This window comes from Arabidopsis thaliana, chromosome 4 (genome assembly GCF_000001735.4).
Source record: "Arabidopsis thaliana chromosome 4, partial sequence".
Classification (NCBI taxonomy): domain Eukaryota; kingdom Viridiplantae; phylum Streptophyta; class Magnoliopsida; order Brassicales; family Brassicaceae; genus Arabidopsis; species Arabidopsis thaliana.
In genome coordinates, this window is record NC_003075.7 from 8252487 (window position 1) to 8271246 (window position 18760).

The window sequence follows — 18760 nt, forward strand, 5'->3', positions numbered from 1 at the left end:
ATAAAATCAAGTTAGTGCAATACCTAAGTCTACATACATCACCCAATTTACATTGATTTATTTAAGTTTTTTTTTACTCATTTACTAATCGTACCAATATGTTGATGAACATTTTTGGATTTAAACTGTCAACAAATCGTGTACTAGCGCAATATTATCATATTATCACTTTGTTCTATCTTATGATCTCTCGCTTGGACAGATTCTGGAAGTGCATGTAAAGGACCTGATTTTATAAAAGTTCAAACAATTTAAAAAAGAAAGCATCCATTTACTTGTGGATCTCCCGAACGCTTGGTAACGTCGATACATGGAACACTTGTTGATGAGTCTTGAGAAATCAAGCTCATACTTAATAACCAGTTTACATGTCGTTAGTAGATCTTCTCGATGAACTCATGAACACAGTGTGAAATTCATGAGTTTCTTCTATATGGTAATTTAGTAGGATAGCTAATGTTCTTCTATGCTATATTAAGCATTTTGTTTTTACTTTCATTTTCAATATGAAAATTAACATGTGTCTCTAAAGGTAAACGTGTTAGGACCATTCATCTTGAGTCAAGTGATATTTCACATGCATGGGAAACAAAACTTATTGATAATTGTATACAATGACTAAAGTTTTATAATGTTTATGAAACTTTCGGATTGTATACAATGACTAAAGTTTTATAATGTTTATGAAACTTTCGGTATTGTTAAAGTATTATGATGGTCAATGAAACTAGGCAAAAATAAGTCAAAGAGAATAAGAAAAATTATCCATAAGTAAGCAAGCTTATAATAGATGCGTATGATTATATCAACTATAGTGTTTATAGGCTTCCATCGTTGACGATATTACATTATTTATAGTTTAGATTTTAGAATACGTTTGATGAAATGGCTTTTGGTTTAAGTGGCCTAAGCTTTTTGCTTTTATTTGTCCATTTGTCACACCCGTTGTTTTCTTGTCGTTTGGACATCCCACGGTAAGAATTTATGTCGGGAACTTTTAACAAATCAAACTAGGCATGCAATAACGGTTATGTCGGATTATTCGGGTTTTTGGATAGTTCAAAAATTGAAAATTTTGATGAATTTGATTAAAACACGAAACCGTGTAAAACCAACCTAAAAATCCAAGGTGTTTTGTTTTTTACATTCAAGAAAAGCAAACTTACACAGACAAAGTTGTTTTTTAACAGTCATATAAATCTCTACCAGAAGATCAAATTGGACAGTTTTTAAAACTCCAAACCAACATTCCATCACACGAGTTCTTGATAACTTGAAAGACAAATCGAATCCTCATGTCACCTATTCCTCTTCTCTTTCCGGAGGAAGGCCGCAGGGTAATAGCATTTTCTGGAAATCAAAAGACATCTCAAGTTATTCCAAAACATCATCACATCTACAAAGTGTAACCAATTTTTTGAGCAAAGAACACCCCACAAATATTCATATTTTTCTATGCTTTTCGATTAACCCTCAAGAAGACCATATATTCAGATATAAGAGATCGCTATCACAAGATTATTCAACCATGTAAGAGACCTGTTTCATGAAAAAACTGAAAGCCAAGGCGAGCTCACAACTGTTTGTGAAAGGAACTAAGCTTCCATTAATTTGAGAATTGAGGACAAATGAAAACATTTGAGTGAGAGACCACACCATAACCTAATGCTCTATAATCTAATTGTAACCTACACAACTGGAGGCTGCTGAATGGTCAGTGAAATGTGAAGTCCATAGTCTAGGAAATCAACATATCACGACAAATAGAGAAATACGCCATTGACAAGACCTAAACTAAAACCATACAACAAATCAATGAATCTGAAAAGGAAAAGGAATGAGATATACCACAAGATAACCACGAAATGATACATTCCTAATCGACTACACATAGAATCATAATCCAAACCTTGAACTGTAGATTTGTCACTAGATAAAGGATGAGGCAAAAGGAAAGTACAGAATTTTACTGATAAGATTCCTATTAACACAGAGAATAGGAAGCAAACCTACATGAAATTCTAACCTATCACACATTTCAACCATGCAAGAGGCGAATAAACCGAAACCAACCGAGTTGAGTAAGACCATGACCCAACGCTCTCTAATATAATTGTATCCTACAGAACTAGAGGCTGCTGAAATAGTCAGTCAAAACTGAAGTCCATGGTCTAAGAAATCAAAATATCACGACGAATAGACAAATACGACATTTAACAGTAAACTAAAAACCATACAACAAAGCAATAAATCTGGAAGGCAACATAAGTTACATAACCATATGATACGCACCTAATCAAATAAACATAGAATCATAATCCAAATCTTGAACTGTAGATTTGTCACTAGAGAAAGTAATATGCAAAAGACATGAAAGGAGGCAAACCTGCATGAAATTGTAGCGTTCTCGTCCAATAGACTCGTTCTCAGCAATAGCAAAGTATGAAAGCATAGGGTAGTGACCAATGTATGAAGCATAACTATCACGCTGAATGTTCACAGCCCACTCACTGTACCATTTAAACCAATTCCACAAATTAGTAGCCAATAAAAACAATGCATATAAAAATTTGAACACTAAAATCAAAAGAAACTCACAATCTACTCAAATCAGCATGACCGGTTCCAACATATTTAGCTTGAAGATGCTCAAGCTGAGAATTGATGTTAAACCTATCACTTGCCTGCAAAAGAAAAAAACCCAAACCAAAAGATGTTAAATTTAAAGCAAATTGTTCCCGATTTCATCTATATATGCTTTATAAGAAACAAATCGACCTAATTTCGTCTAAGCCAATTCTCTTCGACATAGATAAATTAAACAGACAGAGAATCAAAGGTAGAAGAAGCTAATTAGGTTATTTCTTCTTCCAATTTACCAACAAAAGCTAGGGTTTCGGATCGAGAACATACCTGCATCTTTTTCAGAGTTTCGCAGCAACTAGAAGAAGAAGAAGAAGAAGAAGAAGAAGAAGAAGAAGAAGAAGAAGATCTAAACCCTATCTTTCTTCAAGTCCTTTATCTGCTAATTGTTTTCGGTTAATATTTAAATCCGAAATAACCGACCGGTTCGTTCGGTGTACCCGAAGTAGTAGATCATAAAATGAAAACGTGGTCGTTTCACATAATAAAGAAGTTAAGGCAAGAAGCTTGGAATTTGGCTAACAATTGTGGATTCTTTAATCATTATCAATCTACAGAATACAAACAAAAGTGGCTGTAGTTTAGTGGTTAGAATCCCACGTTGTGGCCGTGGGGACCTGGGCTCGAATCCCAGCAGCCACACTTAGTCTTTTTTCTTTTTTATACTATTTTGACATTTGAAGAAGGTCTCTTAAGGGCCTACGAATACTCATAGAGGTACATTTGTTCTCTACTTCTTTTGTATGCACTTTTTAGTCTTCAGTCTTCACACGCAATTGGTTCCAAAGGCCTACATATAGTGTAGACTGTAGACTTTTAGCACCAAATCTGAGGTGCCATTAAGCCATCTGTTTCACTCTTGAGTGTACTCAATTAAACACATTCAGTGAGAACAGTTTTTCAGATTGGCGCTTTTTCTAATCTAATAAATAGTAAATACTTTTGCTTATAGCATTAGAGGGTGAAGATTTCATCTTGAGGTTTAGTAGTACAACCAAGTTTTGATTAACCAAAAAAAAAAAAATCAAATACCAAAGCTCACCTTCTCTCCCTGTGAAAATAAATAAACAAGCCAATTCCGAAAAGAATATTTACTTTTTCACTTTTCTATGTTGAAAACAATTAAACAAATCCATCTTTCTCCTCTGGGAGAGCCTTCGCTTCCACTGGAGAGACTGTACTTTGTTGAAAAACCCCTGCTAACTCCAACTTTTAACAGTCGTTTAGAGAAAGCAAAAGGCTTTCAACGAAATCAACAACACACATGTTAATATAACAAGAGTCTTCTGGTTCAGGCTGTGCAATGTGTCAAATGAAATTCACCCGGATGAGCTCGACTTACTACCTTCTTTCTCTGGATCTTCAATCTGCGTCGGTAGTAGATTCAAAAAGCTTCCTTGGTGGGTTGTTGTCCCACCAGATGTTTCGTCTTCTGTTAATTTAGTTTCCACAGTTTGGTTAGAGAGAATCAAACATGGATCGTAATCATCTTGATTTTACAAATAGCATACAAACAGATGATTTACCAAAGAGAGATTTAATAGACGGCCTTTTTGGCTTATTGCTCTTCTTCTTCAACTCAGCTGCACAATAAAACAAATTACAAATGCAGCAAACATGCGATGATAATCACAAGGTAATCTAGTATTGTTGCTTCTTCCTCAGCAACGGAAGGGGGGTTAAGTGAATTACCTATCCCTGGTATTTGGTCATCATTTACGATTTCTACGTTCTTGTAAGTATAACCAACAAAGTTAATGTCTTTGGATGAGAGCATCTGGAGAAGAAAAAAAGAAAGCCAGCGTCATGTTATGAAATTCACAAGAATCCTTTTGGTTCATGACATAAATTCTATTGACAGAACAGGTTCTAAGTTATATCATGTTGGTCCAAAAAGATAAGTGATTCATCTAACACACGTCAACATGCAGAACTGGCAGATTAACAACATAATTCTGTTAGTAGCATCCCAATCAGCTCCAAATTCTAAATTACCATAAGAAAATTTGAACCTAAAAGAGTGAATCACGTTTTTGTGAATATAGTACAAAGATAGAAACGCCTGTGACAGAAACTGAGCCAATTTCATCATTCTGAGCTCTTTGTTGCATGTAATATTTTAAGCTACGTCTGTAGTATCATCAAAGAACAACATATCTCAAGGAACCCACTTATAGATAAATTTTGAAGTATGATCACTCTTCTATTAGATAAAAAAAAAAAGCTTGATGGTACATAATGCCAAAAAGTCAGTGCTTATGCTGTACCTTTCTCCATGGACCTGACTTGGCTGACTTTGGAACTTGCTTGTCAGTCTGTTCCAGAAGGAATCAAAGAAGAGTATACATTATTTTCCTTATCAGGAGCATAAAAATCATCTGTGATACCAATATTTCAGTATATACATCATGCCACATCATTTGGTGGCATATATTGCACCAATATTTCACTATAGACATCATTAGCTGATAGTATCAGTGTGTTACCTCTTCAAATTTCTCAAAATTTTGGGTGTCCAACTCATCATTAACTTGGGGAATAAAGGCAGCTTTCATTTGATACAATTTTCCCCATTCTGTGCCTCTAAACCAAGGGTGACCCTGAAAGAAACCAGTCAAATCGTTTTTAAGAATTGCACACAATGATCTTACATAAGGGAACTTTGAATCTCAAAGTTGAACAACGCATACAACACCTTAATTTCATCTGCTCCTTTTGTTCCAAGCCTTTGTTCAACATTGCATAAAAGCCTACAAATAAGATCCTTGGCTTCTGGTGATAGTCTAACCTCATCTGGGAATTTCAAGTAATTTCTCCAATTTACTATCTGCATAAGGGGGAAGATAATGAATCGAGAAGAGGTAAGTTTCCACATTAGAATTACCAAAGAGATACAAAAAGACTAAAATTAAATGTAAGACTTGAAATCGCCAGTCTGCCTTCAATATTAAAATGAAAGATTCAAAAAGGAATGGATTAATTACCTTCCTACAAGTTGTCATTGGGTCATCTGAATAAAAGGGCGGAAACCCCACAAGCATTTCATACATAATGGCGCCAAGAGACCACCTAAATCTCAAGATTATTCACCCATATTATTTATTTACACCAAAGAAATCAAAGACCACAAATAGGAATAGGTTGGCTTCACCTACCAATCACATTCCATTCCATATCCTTTTTTCAACAGAACTTCTGGGGCAATATAGTCAGGAGTGCCAACTGTGGAATAAGCCTGAAAGTAATGACCTTAACCTAGTAAGTCATATCTAACATAGATGTCTATATCAATGGAGAGAATTTGCTTTCAATAACGAAATATACTGGATACTGTGGACTACTCCACATCTCTGGAAGAAAAGATGAGGAATAAGTGAAACTTACAAGCATCCTTCTATTTCTCTGCCAGTTTAGTAATTGCTCTTGTTGGGTGCGTCTTGTCGCCACAGGGCGACCATCACTTTGTAAAGCCCCACTAACGTTTCTTGCAACTGTAAAGTCTTTCTCTTGAAGATTACTACAGTCTAATGGTTTACATAATCCAAAATCTGACAATTTCATGTGGCCGTCTTTGTCAAGTAGCAGATTATCAGGCTTGATATCTCTGTATCACATTGGAGAAAAAAAGACGTTTAGAACAAAATAACAATGGGAGCTAGAACTAAATCATATATTCTGCTTCACTGACCTGTGAATGTAGTTGTGCTTATGAATGGACTCAATAGCCAGGACAGTTTCCCCAATATAAAACCTGGCCTCGTCTTCAGTGAGGGTGTCTTTCCTCATAAGTAAAGTCATCATATCCCCACCAGGTAAATACTCCATTATGAGATACAAGTACTCTTCATCTTGGAAAGAACAATACAGTTTGACAATGCAATTGCTATCAACTTCTGCAAGTAAATTTCTCTCTGCTTTTACATGTTCCACCTGAAAATCAGATTCCACATTCACATCAACCAACTAAACAAATGTCAAACGAAAGCCACTTGAAGGAATTTAAATACCTGGCCTCTGCGAAGCATCTCAGATTTCTTAAGCTTCTTCATTGCATAGACATTGCCTGTTCCCTTCTCCCTACAGATCCTAACCTGCAAAGAGAAAGAGAAAAATTAGCATGCCATACTTTTTTGAAAAATTAGCTGTGGTAAAAAAAATGGCCTAAGAAGACCTTTCAAGAAGGATGCATCACAGAGAACATTTCAAGATGATGCATGCCAATGAGAGGCTGAGAAAACAGAGTAACAGACTATGATCTATAAAAGAGATGTTACCTCTCCGAATGCACCCTTCCCAATCATTGTCAATGGCTCAAAGTCATCAGCTCCCATTTTATGCCTCTGACGGCGCATATATTCAGTTTCCTTCATCTCCAAATCCTTTAGCAAGTTATTTTGCTCTTCCTCAGAGACTTCTGCAGCAGCTAATTTTTTCTCTAGCATTTTGCGTCTGTATGAAATGTAAATACCAAACAAAGAGCTAAGGATATGGACGGAAGTTCACACGAAAGTAGCAGAAAGACACGAATAAAGTTCTTTCCCATCATGAAAACTTGAAACATATAAATATGTAATGAAACCATACCGCTCCTTTCTTTCCTGCAGACTCTGCATTTGCATTTTGTAATGGTTTTCAATATACAGTTTTGCAGCAGCAGCCTTCTCCTTAGTTATATTTGAAAGTGCTTCTTCACCTCCAGCTGTTTTCGGTCCTTCCTTTACATTACTTGTGGCTTCCTTCTTTTTCGAAGATTTCACCTTGTCTTTAGATTTTAACTTACTCAGCCAAGCTTTGGCAGTCTCCATTTCTCTCCCCTTTAGCTTACCCCTCAGACCAGATATTTTTAGTTACAAGCTTTATGTACAAGCGACCAGACAGTTCAATACGCGCTAAGAACAAGTTCCACTCCAACTTTCAAATGTCATGCATCTAGTGACTGATACTGCTTCTCACACCTGCAACAAAATGACATATGTTAGCTAACATTGACTAGAAACTTCAACAGAAGCATGTTTGAAGAAATAAGAATGATTCAATAGAAACTAAGGCAATTCAACTGCTTTGCAAAGTCATAAAAAAGCAGTGAAGTTGGTATTCACAAATAACAGAAAGGAGCTTAAAGTTGACAACTTTGTATCCAAATCAAAGACATATCTGAATCTAAATTACAGAATCCTCCATAGATTACTTACATGATCATTTCAGAGTAGAACACAAAACCTAATAGATCTGAAATCAGAGGAAAACCCCAAATGTACACCAAAATTGGGGGAAATACGAAATCAAACAAGAAGCCCTATTTGTGAGTCAGCGAAAATGCAACAAACCACAATTGAAACAAAAAAGCTCGATCTCAACGAAGCTTGAAATGAAGAACATGAAGAAGAAGCGTCAGATTAGGAACACAACATGGTGAGACAAAAACGCAGACACAAAGACAGAGACCCGTAATTTATGGTGAGAGAAAAATAAAAGAAAGTGAAAAGAAGAGGGAGAAGACCTCGATTCTTGGGATTCGATTCCTCAACTCTTGCTCTTGGTTTTTTTCTTCCTTCAAAATTTGAAGATCGAAATTCTGGGAATTGAAAGAAAAAGTTGGAAACTTTATAATCCCTCTTTCGATGTGTGTGTGAATTGCAAAAAGACTAAGCACTAATCTTCTTCTTCTTCTTCCTTCTTTCTCAGTTGTTTTTTGTTTTCTCTTTCTCTCTCTCGAGCAATTTTATATCTTTTTTGTTTGGGAGATTGATTACTACTGTGATTAATATTGTTCTTTTAGTTACTAAAGTGATTACCCGTAAATTAAGGGTTTAATTGGTTCTAATTAAAACAATGGAATATTAATTTATTTAGGAAGGAAAGTGAATAAAAAATATAAAAAAAATTAGGTTAGAGAAATGGATTGAGCGGCTTTATTATTCCGCGTGGACCCCGCCACGGGAAATATGTTCGATGGCAATGTCAAAAGCCAAAGAATAAATGTCAAACTTATTGACATTGTATCTAGTTTTTGTGTTTTTAAATAAATGAATTGATGAGACAATATGTAAAAGCTGAGTTATTTATTTCTCACAACATCTTTTAAGTCCAACCTCCATATATTTTTCCTGTAAAATATTTTGTGATTTTTTGGGAGGTTTAATATGAACATGATACTCTGAATTATGCTGTTTGTTTGGTTGCTAAAATTTCATATTAAAGATTCTTATGCAAATCTGTAGAGAAATCTTTTTTTTGTTAGAGACATTTTGCATATGTAATAGGAAGTAAATAAACTTGACTATGTAGGAGTAGATGTTTTACTTAAAAAATACAAAAATTAAGAAATTATCCTAAATTACAGTAACTTTTTTGTTTATACATTAAAAGCATAAAATTAATACTTAATTTAAACAGTTCAACAAAATAGTAAGAAATATTGGAGAATAAGAATGGTTAAAAACTAAATAAATTAATATCATATTTAATTTAATGGAAAAAATAGAGTAGTAATTTTTTACAGCCAACTATGACACGAACCAATCACCGAGTTTAGTTAGCTTTATTCGTTATGATTCGATTTAATAACTGAGATTTGAGAGAGTAAGACCATTCTTATTAATGGTTTTTTAAGACAAGTCTTATGTTAAAAGATGTGTCTTATAACTAACAAAAGTGTCTTAAAGTCTCTTACTTAAATAGGAGACTTTTGTTAATTATAAGACATGTCTCTTAACATAAAAATTGTTTTAAGAGACCATCAATAAAGATGATCTAAGAGTTTACTTGGAGAAGAAAAAAATTGCGGCATACATTGAATGGTAAACTTGTTTTTTTGTTCTTTTGGTCAAAAGTTTTGGCAAAATTTAATATCATCTAATCATTGTTATTTTGTTTACGGTTCGTCATTATTAGTTGATTATCGTTTCATTGTTTTGCTTGGGACACAACCTACGATTTCTTCCAACAACAACAAAGTCCTCGCTCCGGAGTCAAAATCAAACTAAGTAAACACTACGCATTCTCTTTACAATTATCATATCTTCTTTAATATTTTTAAGGTTTTCCAAAAAAGAACACTTTTTTTTTAGTCTAATGTTTCTTATTAAAAACCAAGAGTTAATAGTACTGATACAATGAAAAACAGAGCTATTGTATCTCAAAACAAAGCATATATGTTCTTAAATCTCATACGAGAAACATATGGAGGGTATAGAGTTTTAGTCCATCTATATGGTTGTAATGTACATGCTTAAGTGTAATGTACATGTTTCTTGGATTAATGATGCTCATAAGTGTGGAAGAGCCTGAATCATTCGGAATGACCATGGTGATATTATGTTCTATGCGAGAGAGATGTTTCTACCTGCCTCAAACCGCATTGCCGCAGAATTGCATGGGATCTTTTGGTACTACAAAGTCTGAGTGATTTACATCAGGATAATATTGAAATTTGGTCAGATTGTAATGGTGCTCTAGAAGCCATAAATGATTATCTCAATTGGCCAATGTATTTTTCTTACTTATACATGATTCATCGTTTAATCTCAAAATTTGGGAGGATCGTCTTTAAACTACCATCTACAAAAGTGAATGCAATCGCAAGGGATATAGCTTTGAGTGTCACGAAAGAAGGACAATACATATCATATTTAGCTCGTGGAGGTCCGAGTTGGTTATATGCACAGACTAAAGCAGAAAAACATAATTTTCTTGTTGTAATCAGCTTATGTTTCTCGTATGAGTTTTAAGAGAATCTATTCTCTGTTTTGGTATGCAATATCTTTGTTTTCTCTCTGTATATGTGTTTTTACTCTTGTTTTTTTATTAATAAAACATTAGACTGCAAAAAAAAATTAATGAAAAAATTAGAGAATTTTTTTTTTTTTTTTGCCTGAAAAAGATCAAAAATGGCATGAATATGAAAAAAAGTCATATTCATTGATTGTGAATTTTTTTGTTAGCTAAGTAATTAAATTAGGAACTATAGAAGTTTTGTTTTCGTAAACTTACAAAAACAAATATTAAATATGACAAAAATTGATTTCAAGTTCTCTCTCTTTGTCATCTATTACCTACTATAATCTTTCACTAATCACAATGCACAACTCAAAATTTTTGGATTTTTTAAAATAGATAATGCAAACAAAAAATTCACCCAAATCGATTTGATATTAATTGAATGAATATCTTGATCTTCAAATTGAATTACTCTCTAGCTTTTTTTTATTGGTTAAATGTGAAAGTTTATTTTTAGATTTTTACCAAACACAGAGAAAAAAAAAAAAAACAATACCGCAAATACGACAAAAGAGCATAAAATTAATGACATTAACGAAATGAGAACGCTCCGATGGTAAAAGTCACGACGAAAATTTTGATGTTGCCACGAGGAAACTTTTGATGTTGCCACGAGTGAACAGCGATCTGAAATCAACTCTCAAACTTTAGAAAAAACGGTGCTTACACTCTAACAAGACTACTTGCAATGGAGGTGTTGAATAATTATTCAACTGTTTAATTAATAGAAAGGGGGTGTTGAAAACTGAAAAAACCAACGTGGATTTTAGGGTGTTGAATCTGTATAACATGTTGAATTATTATTTTTTGGGCTCATGTATGCCACATGTCACTATTTTATTAGATGGTGTGTTTCACACACTCAAAACGAAAATAGAGGGTTTTCTATTATTATTTTTCCGATAAAAATAATAAATTATTGTGAAGCTGACACTGGTTATATTATTATTTGAGATTTTAGAGATTTTTATCTCAGGCCTATCTATCTACAATCAATTATTATGTAGCAAATAGTTTTAAAAAAAAATATTTATATGAATATCCATAACTATTGAAGCTCTATAAAAAGAAACTTAGTTCATTTCATTTAGACACATACAAAAAAATATCATTTCTATCATAATTTTCTTATTATCCTCAAAAAACTTTTGCTTTTATTTTTAATTTGATTTTTATAAAATAGATATCAATAATTATTATTAATATGCTATCACAAAAAAATAAATATATATGTAAATATAAATTATAAAATAATAATTGTAGGTTAGAGTGTTGAATTTTATTAAAAGAAATTATTGTAGTGTTTAAAAATTATGTTGGAAGAAAGAGAAGATGATGTGGAATAAAGAGAAGATGATGTGGAGTGTTAAAAAGTGAAAAAGAAGGATGTTGAATAAATTTGCCATTGCAAATAGCCTTAGTTAAAATAAAGTTGATATATCTAAAAAAAGCAAAACACTTTTCTAAACCAAACAATCTTCTATTCAATCGCGTTAGTTACACTCTAACTTAGTTATAATAAACGAAAACAAAACAGCATATGAGTTTTAAGAGCATTTATGCTCTGTTTTGGGCTGTAATAACTTTATTTTCCCTTTTTATCAGTATTTTTACACTTGATTTTTTCATAATGAAATATTAGACTGCAAAAAAAAAAATTAAAATAAATTTTTCTTCTTAATTCGCCAGTTAAAGATCAAAAATAACATGAATATGGAAAACATCATATTCATTGATTGTGAATTTTTTTGTTAGCTAGTTAGTTAAACTAGGAACTATGAAAGTTTTGTTTTCGTAAATTTACAAAAACAAATATTAATTATGACAAAAATTGATTTCAAATTCTCTCTTTGTCATCTATCGTCTGCCATTATCTTTCACTAATCACAATGCACAACTCAAATTTTTTGGAGTGTTTAAAATAGATAATGCAAACAAAGAATCTACCCAAATCGATTTGATATTAATTGAATGAATCTCTTGATCTTCGAATTGAATTACACTCTAACTTGTCTTTTTTTGGTTAAATGTGAAAGTTTATTTTTAAACTTTCACCGAACACAGAGAAACAGAAAACCAAAAACTATACCGCAAATACAACAAAACAGCATAAAAGTTAATGACATTAACGAAGTGAGCACGCTCCGATGGTAAAAGAAACGAGGAAACTTTTGATGTTGCCACGAGTGAACCGCGATCTGATACGAGCTCTCAAACTTTTTTTGTTACTCTTGATCTTCAAATGGAATTACACTCTAACTTTTCTTTTATTGGTTAAATGTGAAAGTTTATTTTTAGTTTTTCACCGAACACAAAGAAACAAAAAACCAAAAACTACGCCGCAAATACGACAAAAAAGCATAAAAATTAATGACATTAACGAAATGAGCACACTCCTATGGTAAAAGTCATGAGGAAACTTTTGATGTTGCCACAACTGAACCGCGATCTGAAATTAGCTCTCAAACTTTGGAAAACGGTGCTTACACCTCTAACTAAGTTAAAATAAAATGTATATATATGAACAAAAACAAAACACCGTTCTAAACCAAATAATCTTAGATTCAATCTCGGTGGTTACACTCTATCTTAGTTATAATAAACGAAAACTAAACACCATATGAGTTTTAAGAGCATCTATACTTTGTTTTGGGTGCAATACCTTTGTTTTTCCTTTGCATCTGAACTTTTACTTTTAGTTTTTTAATAATGAAATATTAGAGTGCAATAAAAAATTAATAAAAATATGAGATAAATTTTTCTTCTTATTTCGCCTGAAAAATACCATAATGACATTAATATGGAAAACATCATATTCATTGATTGTGAATTATTTTGTTAGCTAGTTCGTTCAAATAGGGACTAGGACCTATAGAAGTTTTGTTTTCTTAAACTTACAAAAACAATTATTAATTGTGAAAAAAATTGATCTCAAACTCTCTCTTTGTCACCTATTACTTCCCATTATCTTTCACTAATCACAATGCACAACTCAAATTTTTTGGATTTTTTAAAATAGATAATGCAAACAAAAAATTCACCCAAATCGATTTGATATTAATTGAATGAATCTCTTGATCTTCAAATTGAATTACACTCTAACTTTTCTTTTCTTGGTTAAATGTGAAAGTTTATTTTTAGACTTTCAACGAACACAGAGAAACAGAAAATAAAAAACTATGCCGCAAATATGACAAAAGAGCATAAAATTAATGACATTAACGAAATGAGCACACTCTGATGGTAAAAGTCATGATGAAATTTTTGATGTTGCTACGAGGGAACCGCGATCTGAAACCAGCTCTCAAACTTTGGAAAAACGGTGCTTACACTCTAACTTAGTTAAAACAAAATTTCTATATCTAAACATAAACAAAATACCGATCTAAACCAAATAATCTTAGATTTAATCGCGGTGGTTACACTATACCCTAGTTATAAAAACAAAAACTAAACACCATATGAGTTTTAAGAGCATCTACGTTTTGTTTTGGGTGCAATAGCTTTGTTTTCCCTTTGCCTCTGTACTTTTACTCTTGGTTTTTTAATAATGAAATTTTAGACTGCGATATAAAATTTACTAAAAAATGAGATAAATTTTCTTCTTAATTCGCCTAAAAAAGATCAAAAATGACATGAATATGGAAAACATCATATTCATTGATTGTGAATTTTTTTGTTACCTACTTAGTTAAATTATGGACTAGGGACTATAGAAGTTTTGTTTTCGTAAACTTTCAAAAACAAATATTAATTGTGACAAAAATTGATTTCAAAGTCTCTCTTCGTCGTCTATTACCTCTCATAATCTTTCAATAATCGCAATGCATAACTCAAATTTTTTGAAGTGTTTAAAATAGATAATGCAAACAAAAAATTCACCCAAATCGATTTGATTTTAATTGAATGAATCTCTTGATCTTTAAATTGAATTACACTCTAACTTCTCTTTTTTGGATAAATATAAAAATTTAGTTTTAGATTTTTCATCGAACACATAGAAACTGAAAACCAAAAACTATGTCGCAAATACGACACGTGAAATTTTTTGATGTTGCCACGAGTGAACCGCGATATGAAACCAGCTCTCAAATTTTGTAAAAAACAGTGCTTACACTCTAACTTAGTTAAAATAAAATTTATATATCTAAACAAAAACAAAACACTGTTCTAAACCAAACAATCTTAGATTCAATCGCGGTGATTACACTCTAACTTAGTTTTCTAACTTAGTTATAATATATATATATATTATATATATATATATATATAAACGAAAACTAAACACTATATTAAACCAAACCATCTTAGATTCGATCAAAACCAAAATTCAATATATACTATTTTCATTTAGAAAAAGACAGAAAACCTTTATCTAAAAATTGAAGGATTTTTTTATACCATCGCATTAAAAGGAAAAAGATAGCATCCAAAATCCAAAAATAAATAAAAAACATGATTACCTCAACGCTTCACAAGACCACACATCCATGAAAATGTCACAGATTCATAACCTCAACCTGAGATTCCTCATTCTTAAACCCCAAACCTCCCAAATTCTATCGAACCTTCACAAAGCTCACAAAAATGGAGGTCGAAGGCAAAGGAGGAGAAGCTGGAACCACCACCACAACCGCACCTCGGAGATTCGCACTTCCGGTGAACGCGGAAAACAAAGCAACACCTGTCCGACTATTTTCAGTCGCTAAACCTCACATGAGAGATTTCCATGTCTCATGGTTTCAATTCTTATCAAAAGAATCTATCGTTCTTTACTTATACGTGTCTTCTCTTCTCTACCAAAATCATACAAACAACATCACTTATAAGAATGTAAGAAAGATACAATAATTAAAAAAATTAAAAACAACGTTAATAAATAATGTTGCTACTACAATAATGAAATTTGTTGGTTGTATGATCATTGGTCGTAATTTTTGTGTATCGTGTGGCTTACTCATCACTCCATATCTCTAAGGCTTTCACTAGTCAACCACAGCTTCTTCTGGACAATGAATACAACATTGTCTGAATCTTGATCTGAATCTGAGTCTGTCTTGGTACCTACTTCTTCCCAATGCAATGCCTTTAGATACTTCTTCACAAAATCCACCACTCTTTGTTTATCCCTTATGATTATAAACCCGCTCGGGCGCAGTATTCGATCCATCTCCAGTAACAAATCCACTTCACTACATCCTTTTTTCTTGATATCCGATATAATATCCCAAGCATGGAGGAGATCATATGTCCTTGGATATGTCGAGAATGCTTCACACCTGTGGTACATTCAAAAACATGCTAAAAATTTCAAATTCGGTGTAGAAATAATGTGTCATTTCGAAAATTTAAGTATAAAAACTGACCAGCTATGAACCGCGCCCATTAAACCTCTGTCATATATCAGTTTAAGCGTGTTAGGTCCGTCCTCAGGAACAACATTCATTACCCAGACATCTTTTTCTTTCAGAGCAGCAGCAAAAGAGCCCATGCTTGCTTTCATGTCCATTATGTTCCTCACTGTATCTGATTCGATTCTTGGACTCAAGAGATCCCAATAAGTATCTACTCTCTGCCTCCAAAGTTCCTGTATGAATAAGAAACATATGATGTGACTTAATAGCCCATGGTCTTAGTTTGTCAGTTGCAATAAACAGAGAAGTTATGGGTTTCTATATACCGTGTCCTTCTCAAACATGCCCGTTGAATATCCAAAATCAGCAAGTCTGGGAGGAGGAGAGGTTAACCGAGCTGGCCATGGAGCTAATCCACTTCCCTTGGTTTTGTGGTCATCTAAGACAACCCCAAAAAAGAGTTCAGAGGAAATATACGCTGTTATTGAAAAGCGAGAAGAAGCTTGAAAACTTACGGTCACTGTAAGAAGTAATGCAAGCTTCCATGTTTACGCCCCACACAGCATCAGGGTCATTATCAGAACGGCAAAGAGGAGGCTGAGTTCCAGGTTCTCTTTCTAGATAACAATCATTTGTCAAAGGTTTCTGCCAAATAACAGTTTGATTCCTTTTTGCCGCGATCTTCCAACACATGCGCTCCACAAGAGCACTCATTTCTCTCCAGATTCTAAGATCCTCTTCATCTTGTGCATATGCCTCTGGAGATGAATATGCAAAATAACCACCAGGTCTAAGTACTCTGTCTAGCTCGAGAAGAAGAATCCCGTCTCTTTGTAGCCAATCGATTCTGCAACGTGAACAGTGAGAAAGTTCAAAAGATCTGCTTGGGTATGGGAGCCTCTTTGTCCCTAAAACACCGAGGGAGGCAGGAATCCCTCTCTCAAGAGCAAATTGGATTTGGTTCTGATGCACATCATTTGGAGCCAAGGACATTGTGAGAATATCCGATGATAAAAGATAACCTCCAAAACTCGCAACACCACAACCAACATCGAAAACCGTCCTTAGCCTTCCACCGTTGTTCAGCACGTTGTTAGGATAGTTAAGCATCTGAAAAATTTCCAAGAATACAATTAGCAAATGAAAGAATAATATACGTTCTCTTGTACAAACACCAAGTGTAACTTCCTTACATTTGCCATCGATGCAATATACTTATCAGCACCATAATGAAAATGTGTGCCTCCACCAGGGAAATTAATCTTATCTCCTTTGACAACCATCCAGTTTTGGTCAGACTTCTCATGTGCAAGATGAGTATGAGGTATGTTCACTTTCCACACTTCATCTCTGCTTTTTGGCCATTTAATCGGAACCTAAAACATATTGGAAGAGAAAACAGTTATGTCATCGTAACTAATCATATCGATAAAACTGTATAACATATCGATAGACACCTTATATCCATTAGGAGGCGGAATCAAGCAATTGAATCGTCTCTCAGGAGGAGGACAATGACGTTCATAATGCTCCATCAAAGACAAATCCAGCTTCAATCTCATTTGGTATATAAGATTCCTATCTAAGCAAGGAATAAGCTCCGAATGTCGATCATCACACACCTTCGTAAAAAACAAACACATTAACATATACCACTTGAACATAACCATCATTGAGAAAACACTCAAGAAGACTCACAGGAAAACTTCTCGGAGTGAAACCATCATCAACACCAAATGAGCTAGAAGTGTCATCCTGTTTAGTATCATCATCATCCCCACCTAACCCGAGTTTTCTCCCGTATTCGATAGCCGATGCTCTATGATCAGAAGAGCCGTAGAACAGATATACGAAAACAAGAACTACCGCTGCAACGCAAACCAAAGCAATCACCCGCTTCTTTTGCCCTCCATCTGATCTTCCTTTCATTGCCTTCTTATTTGAGATAAAGCCAAACGGAGACCCAACGTTCCGAGTTAAAGGATGCAGACTACTAAGTGAAGACTTCAGCTTTAAAAATTGATGATTTCTCACTAGTTACAGATATTTGAATCTGTTCTATATATATATAAAAAAAGACAATGCTTAGTATCTGTAAGAATAGTAACAAAAAGAACACACGCACATATACCAATCTTAACCACACACAAAAAAAGAGAAATGTGGTCTACTACTACTCACTTAGAGAAACTAAAGTATTCAATTATCAACACTAGCAAAGAATCTGGATTTTTAGGATATAAAAGCACTCAATTCACAAAACAGTTGATTCCTCACTGTTCTGTTAGAATTTGGTGTGTTTGTTATTAAGTATTTGGTCCGAATCTTTGCACGAGGAATCAACTACAATTTCCCAGAATAAGAACAGATCTGGTGTGAGAATGAAACAGAACAGGATCGACCCATAAATACATTATCCACTGGTGTATCAATCAAACGATAGGATTTAAAAATCATAAAAGAAGCTTATAAACAACGAATTCAAATCTACCACAGTAATAATGATAGACAAAGCCTCACAGAGCACAACCGATTCGTATCTCAAAATTGAAACTTTAAACAAAACAGCGAAACCCAGAAAGATCAAAAGAAGGGACTTACACAACCCAAGTAAAGGTTCTAGATTTGGAAGAGACAATGACAGATCTCAAAGGCAAAAAACCGCAGTGTGTTATTCAAAAGAGAGAAAGAAGGAGATGGGGAGAGAGACTCGGATCTGGGATTGGTTTATCACTCTTCTAAATTAGGAAAGAGACCAACTTTTTTTAATCTTCGTGTGAAATGAGAATGAAGGCAGCAAAGCGACACACTGCAAGTGAAAGAGAGAGAGAGAGAGAGAGAGAATCGGTGGAGGTCGTTATTTGTTCATCGGTGTTTATATAAATAAATATACTTTTTCTACTTTTATCATCAACTCTAGTTTTTGTCGGCGTTCGTTCTGTTTTGTATATTTGGGATAATTCGTAAGTTGTACACCTGTTTCT

At 33.6% G+C, this 18760-nt stretch overlaps 4 protein-coding genes and 1 non-coding gene across 10 annotated transcripts; 2 read left to right on the plus strand and 3 right to left on the minus strand.

The window, feature by feature from the left end:
• Window positions 1-1049: 1049 nt before the first annotated feature.
• AT4G14342 (Splicing factor 3B subunit 5/RDS3 complex subunit 10) lies at window positions 1050-3118 on the minus strand. 2 transcript variants are annotated; one of them, NM_179048.3, is made up of 4 exons: window positions 2914-3118; window positions 2599-2684; window positions 2387-2510; window positions 1050-1350 (listed from the first exon to the last, which is right to left on the minus strand). In NM_179048.3, exons 1-4 carry the CDS (start codon window positions 2917-2919, stop codon window positions 1303-1305), a joined length of 264 nt encoding a protein of 87 aa, NP_849379.1. In that variant the 5' UTR covers window positions 2920-3118; the 3' UTR covers window positions 1050-1302. The 2 variants fall into 2 exon arrangements, with proteins under 2 accessions (NP_849379.1, NP_001328050.1); NM_001340919.1 differs by having other exon boundaries at window positions 2014-2510.
• A 95-nt stretch (window positions 3119-3213) lies between these two features.
• Window positions 3214-3285, plus strand: AT4G14345. Its single transcript has one exon. It is a non-coding gene; the product is annotated as a tRNA-His (tRNA).
• A 249-nt stretch (window positions 3286-3534) lies between these two features.
• On the minus strand, window positions 3535-8441 carry AT4G14350 (AGC (cAMP-dependent, cGMP-dependent and protein kinase C) kinase family protein). 4 transcript variants are annotated; one of them, NM_001084919.2, is made up of 15 exons: window positions 7836-8178; window positions 7228-7598; window positions 6918-7092; window positions 6651-6734; window positions 6332-6573; window positions 6028-6247; window positions 5799-5878; window positions 5628-5712; window positions 5339-5470; window positions 5130-5243; window positions 4911-4958; window positions 4336-4420; window positions 4170-4226; window positions 3989-4075; window positions 3600-3883 (listed from the first exon to the last, which is right to left on the minus strand). In NM_001084919.2, exons 2-15 carry the CDS (start codon window positions 7446-7448, stop codon window positions 3867-3869), a joined length of 1647 nt encoding a protein of 548 aa, NP_001078388.1. In that variant the 5' UTR covers window positions 7449-7598; window positions 7836-8178; the 3' UTR covers window positions 3600-3866. The 4 variants fall into 4 exon arrangements, with proteins under 4 accessions (NP_193171.2, NP_849380.1, NP_001329677.1 ...); NM_117512.3 differs by having other exon boundaries at window positions 3535-4075; window positions 8144-8441; NM_179049.2 differs by having other exon boundaries at window positions 3574-4075; window positions 7836-8164.
• Window positions 8442-14802: 6361 nt separating this feature from the next.
• AT4G14360 (S-adenosyl-L-methionine-dependent methyltransferases superfamily protein) lies at window positions 14803-18690 on the minus strand. Of its 2 annotated transcripts, none has more exons than NM_001036562.2 (8): window positions 18378-18690; window positions 17475-17834; window positions 17234-17398; window positions 16970-17152; window positions 16292-16886; window positions 16103-16215; window positions 15789-16009; window positions 14803-15701 (listed from the first exon to the last, which is right to left on the minus strand). In NM_001036562.2, the coding sequence occupies exons 2-8, from the start codon at window positions 17703-17705 to the stop codon at window positions 15383-15385; spliced, it is 1827 nt and encodes a 608-aa protein (NP_001031639.1). In that variant the 5' UTR covers window positions 17706-17834; window positions 18378-18690; the 3' UTR covers window positions 14803-15382. The 2 variants fall into 2 exon arrangements, with proteins under 2 accessions (NP_001031639.1, NP_567427.1); NM_117513.4 differs by having other exon boundaries at window positions 15174-15701; window positions 17475-17829; window positions 18378-18650.
• Window positions 15010-15339, plus strand: AT4G14358 (high affinity nitrate transporter; the record flags this gene model as incomplete). The annotated part of the gene is made up of 1 exon (NM_001125510.1): window positions 15010-15339. One exon carries the CDS (start codon window positions 15010-15012, stop codon window positions 15271-15273), a length of 264 nt encoding a protein of 87 aa, NP_001118982.1. The 3' UTR covers window positions 15274-15339.
• Window positions 18691-18760: the final 70 nt, after the last annotated feature.

Excerpts from the sequence above, each read along its gene's own strand:
- AT4G14342 (NM_001340919.1), bottom strand. Across the intron at positions 2,511-2,598 it reads CATGCTGATTTGAGTAGATT|TGAGTGGGCTGTGAACATTC; the intron begins GTGAGTTTCTTT and ends TAAATGGTACAG.
- AT4G14350 (NM_117512.3), bottom strand. The coding sequence starts at position 7,448 with ATGGAGACTGCCAAAGCTTGGCTGAGTAAGTTAAAATCTAAAGACAAG. Across the intron at positions 5,713-5,798 it reads TATGGAATGGAATGTGATTG|GTGGTCTCTTGGCGCCATTA; the intron begins GTAGGTGAAGCC and ends CTTGAGATTTAG. Across the intron at positions 4,421-4,910 it reads AGTCAGGTCCATGGAGAAAG|ATGCTCTCATCCAAAGACAT; the intron begins GTACAGCATAAG and ends TTTCTTCTCCAG.
- AT4G14360 (NM_001036562.2), bottom strand. The coding sequence starts at position 17,705 with ATGAAAGGAAGATCAGATGGAGGGCAAAAGAAGCGGGTGATTGCTTTG. Across the intron at positions 16,216-16,291 it reads CATTACTTCTTACAGTGACC|ATGACCACAAAACCAAGGGA; the intron begins GTAAGTTTTCAA and ends GGGTTGTCTTAG. Across the intron at positions 15,702-15,788 it reads ATGGGCGCGGTTCATAGCTG|GTGTGAAGCATTCTCGACAT; the intron begins GTCAGTTTTTAT and ends AATGTACCACAG.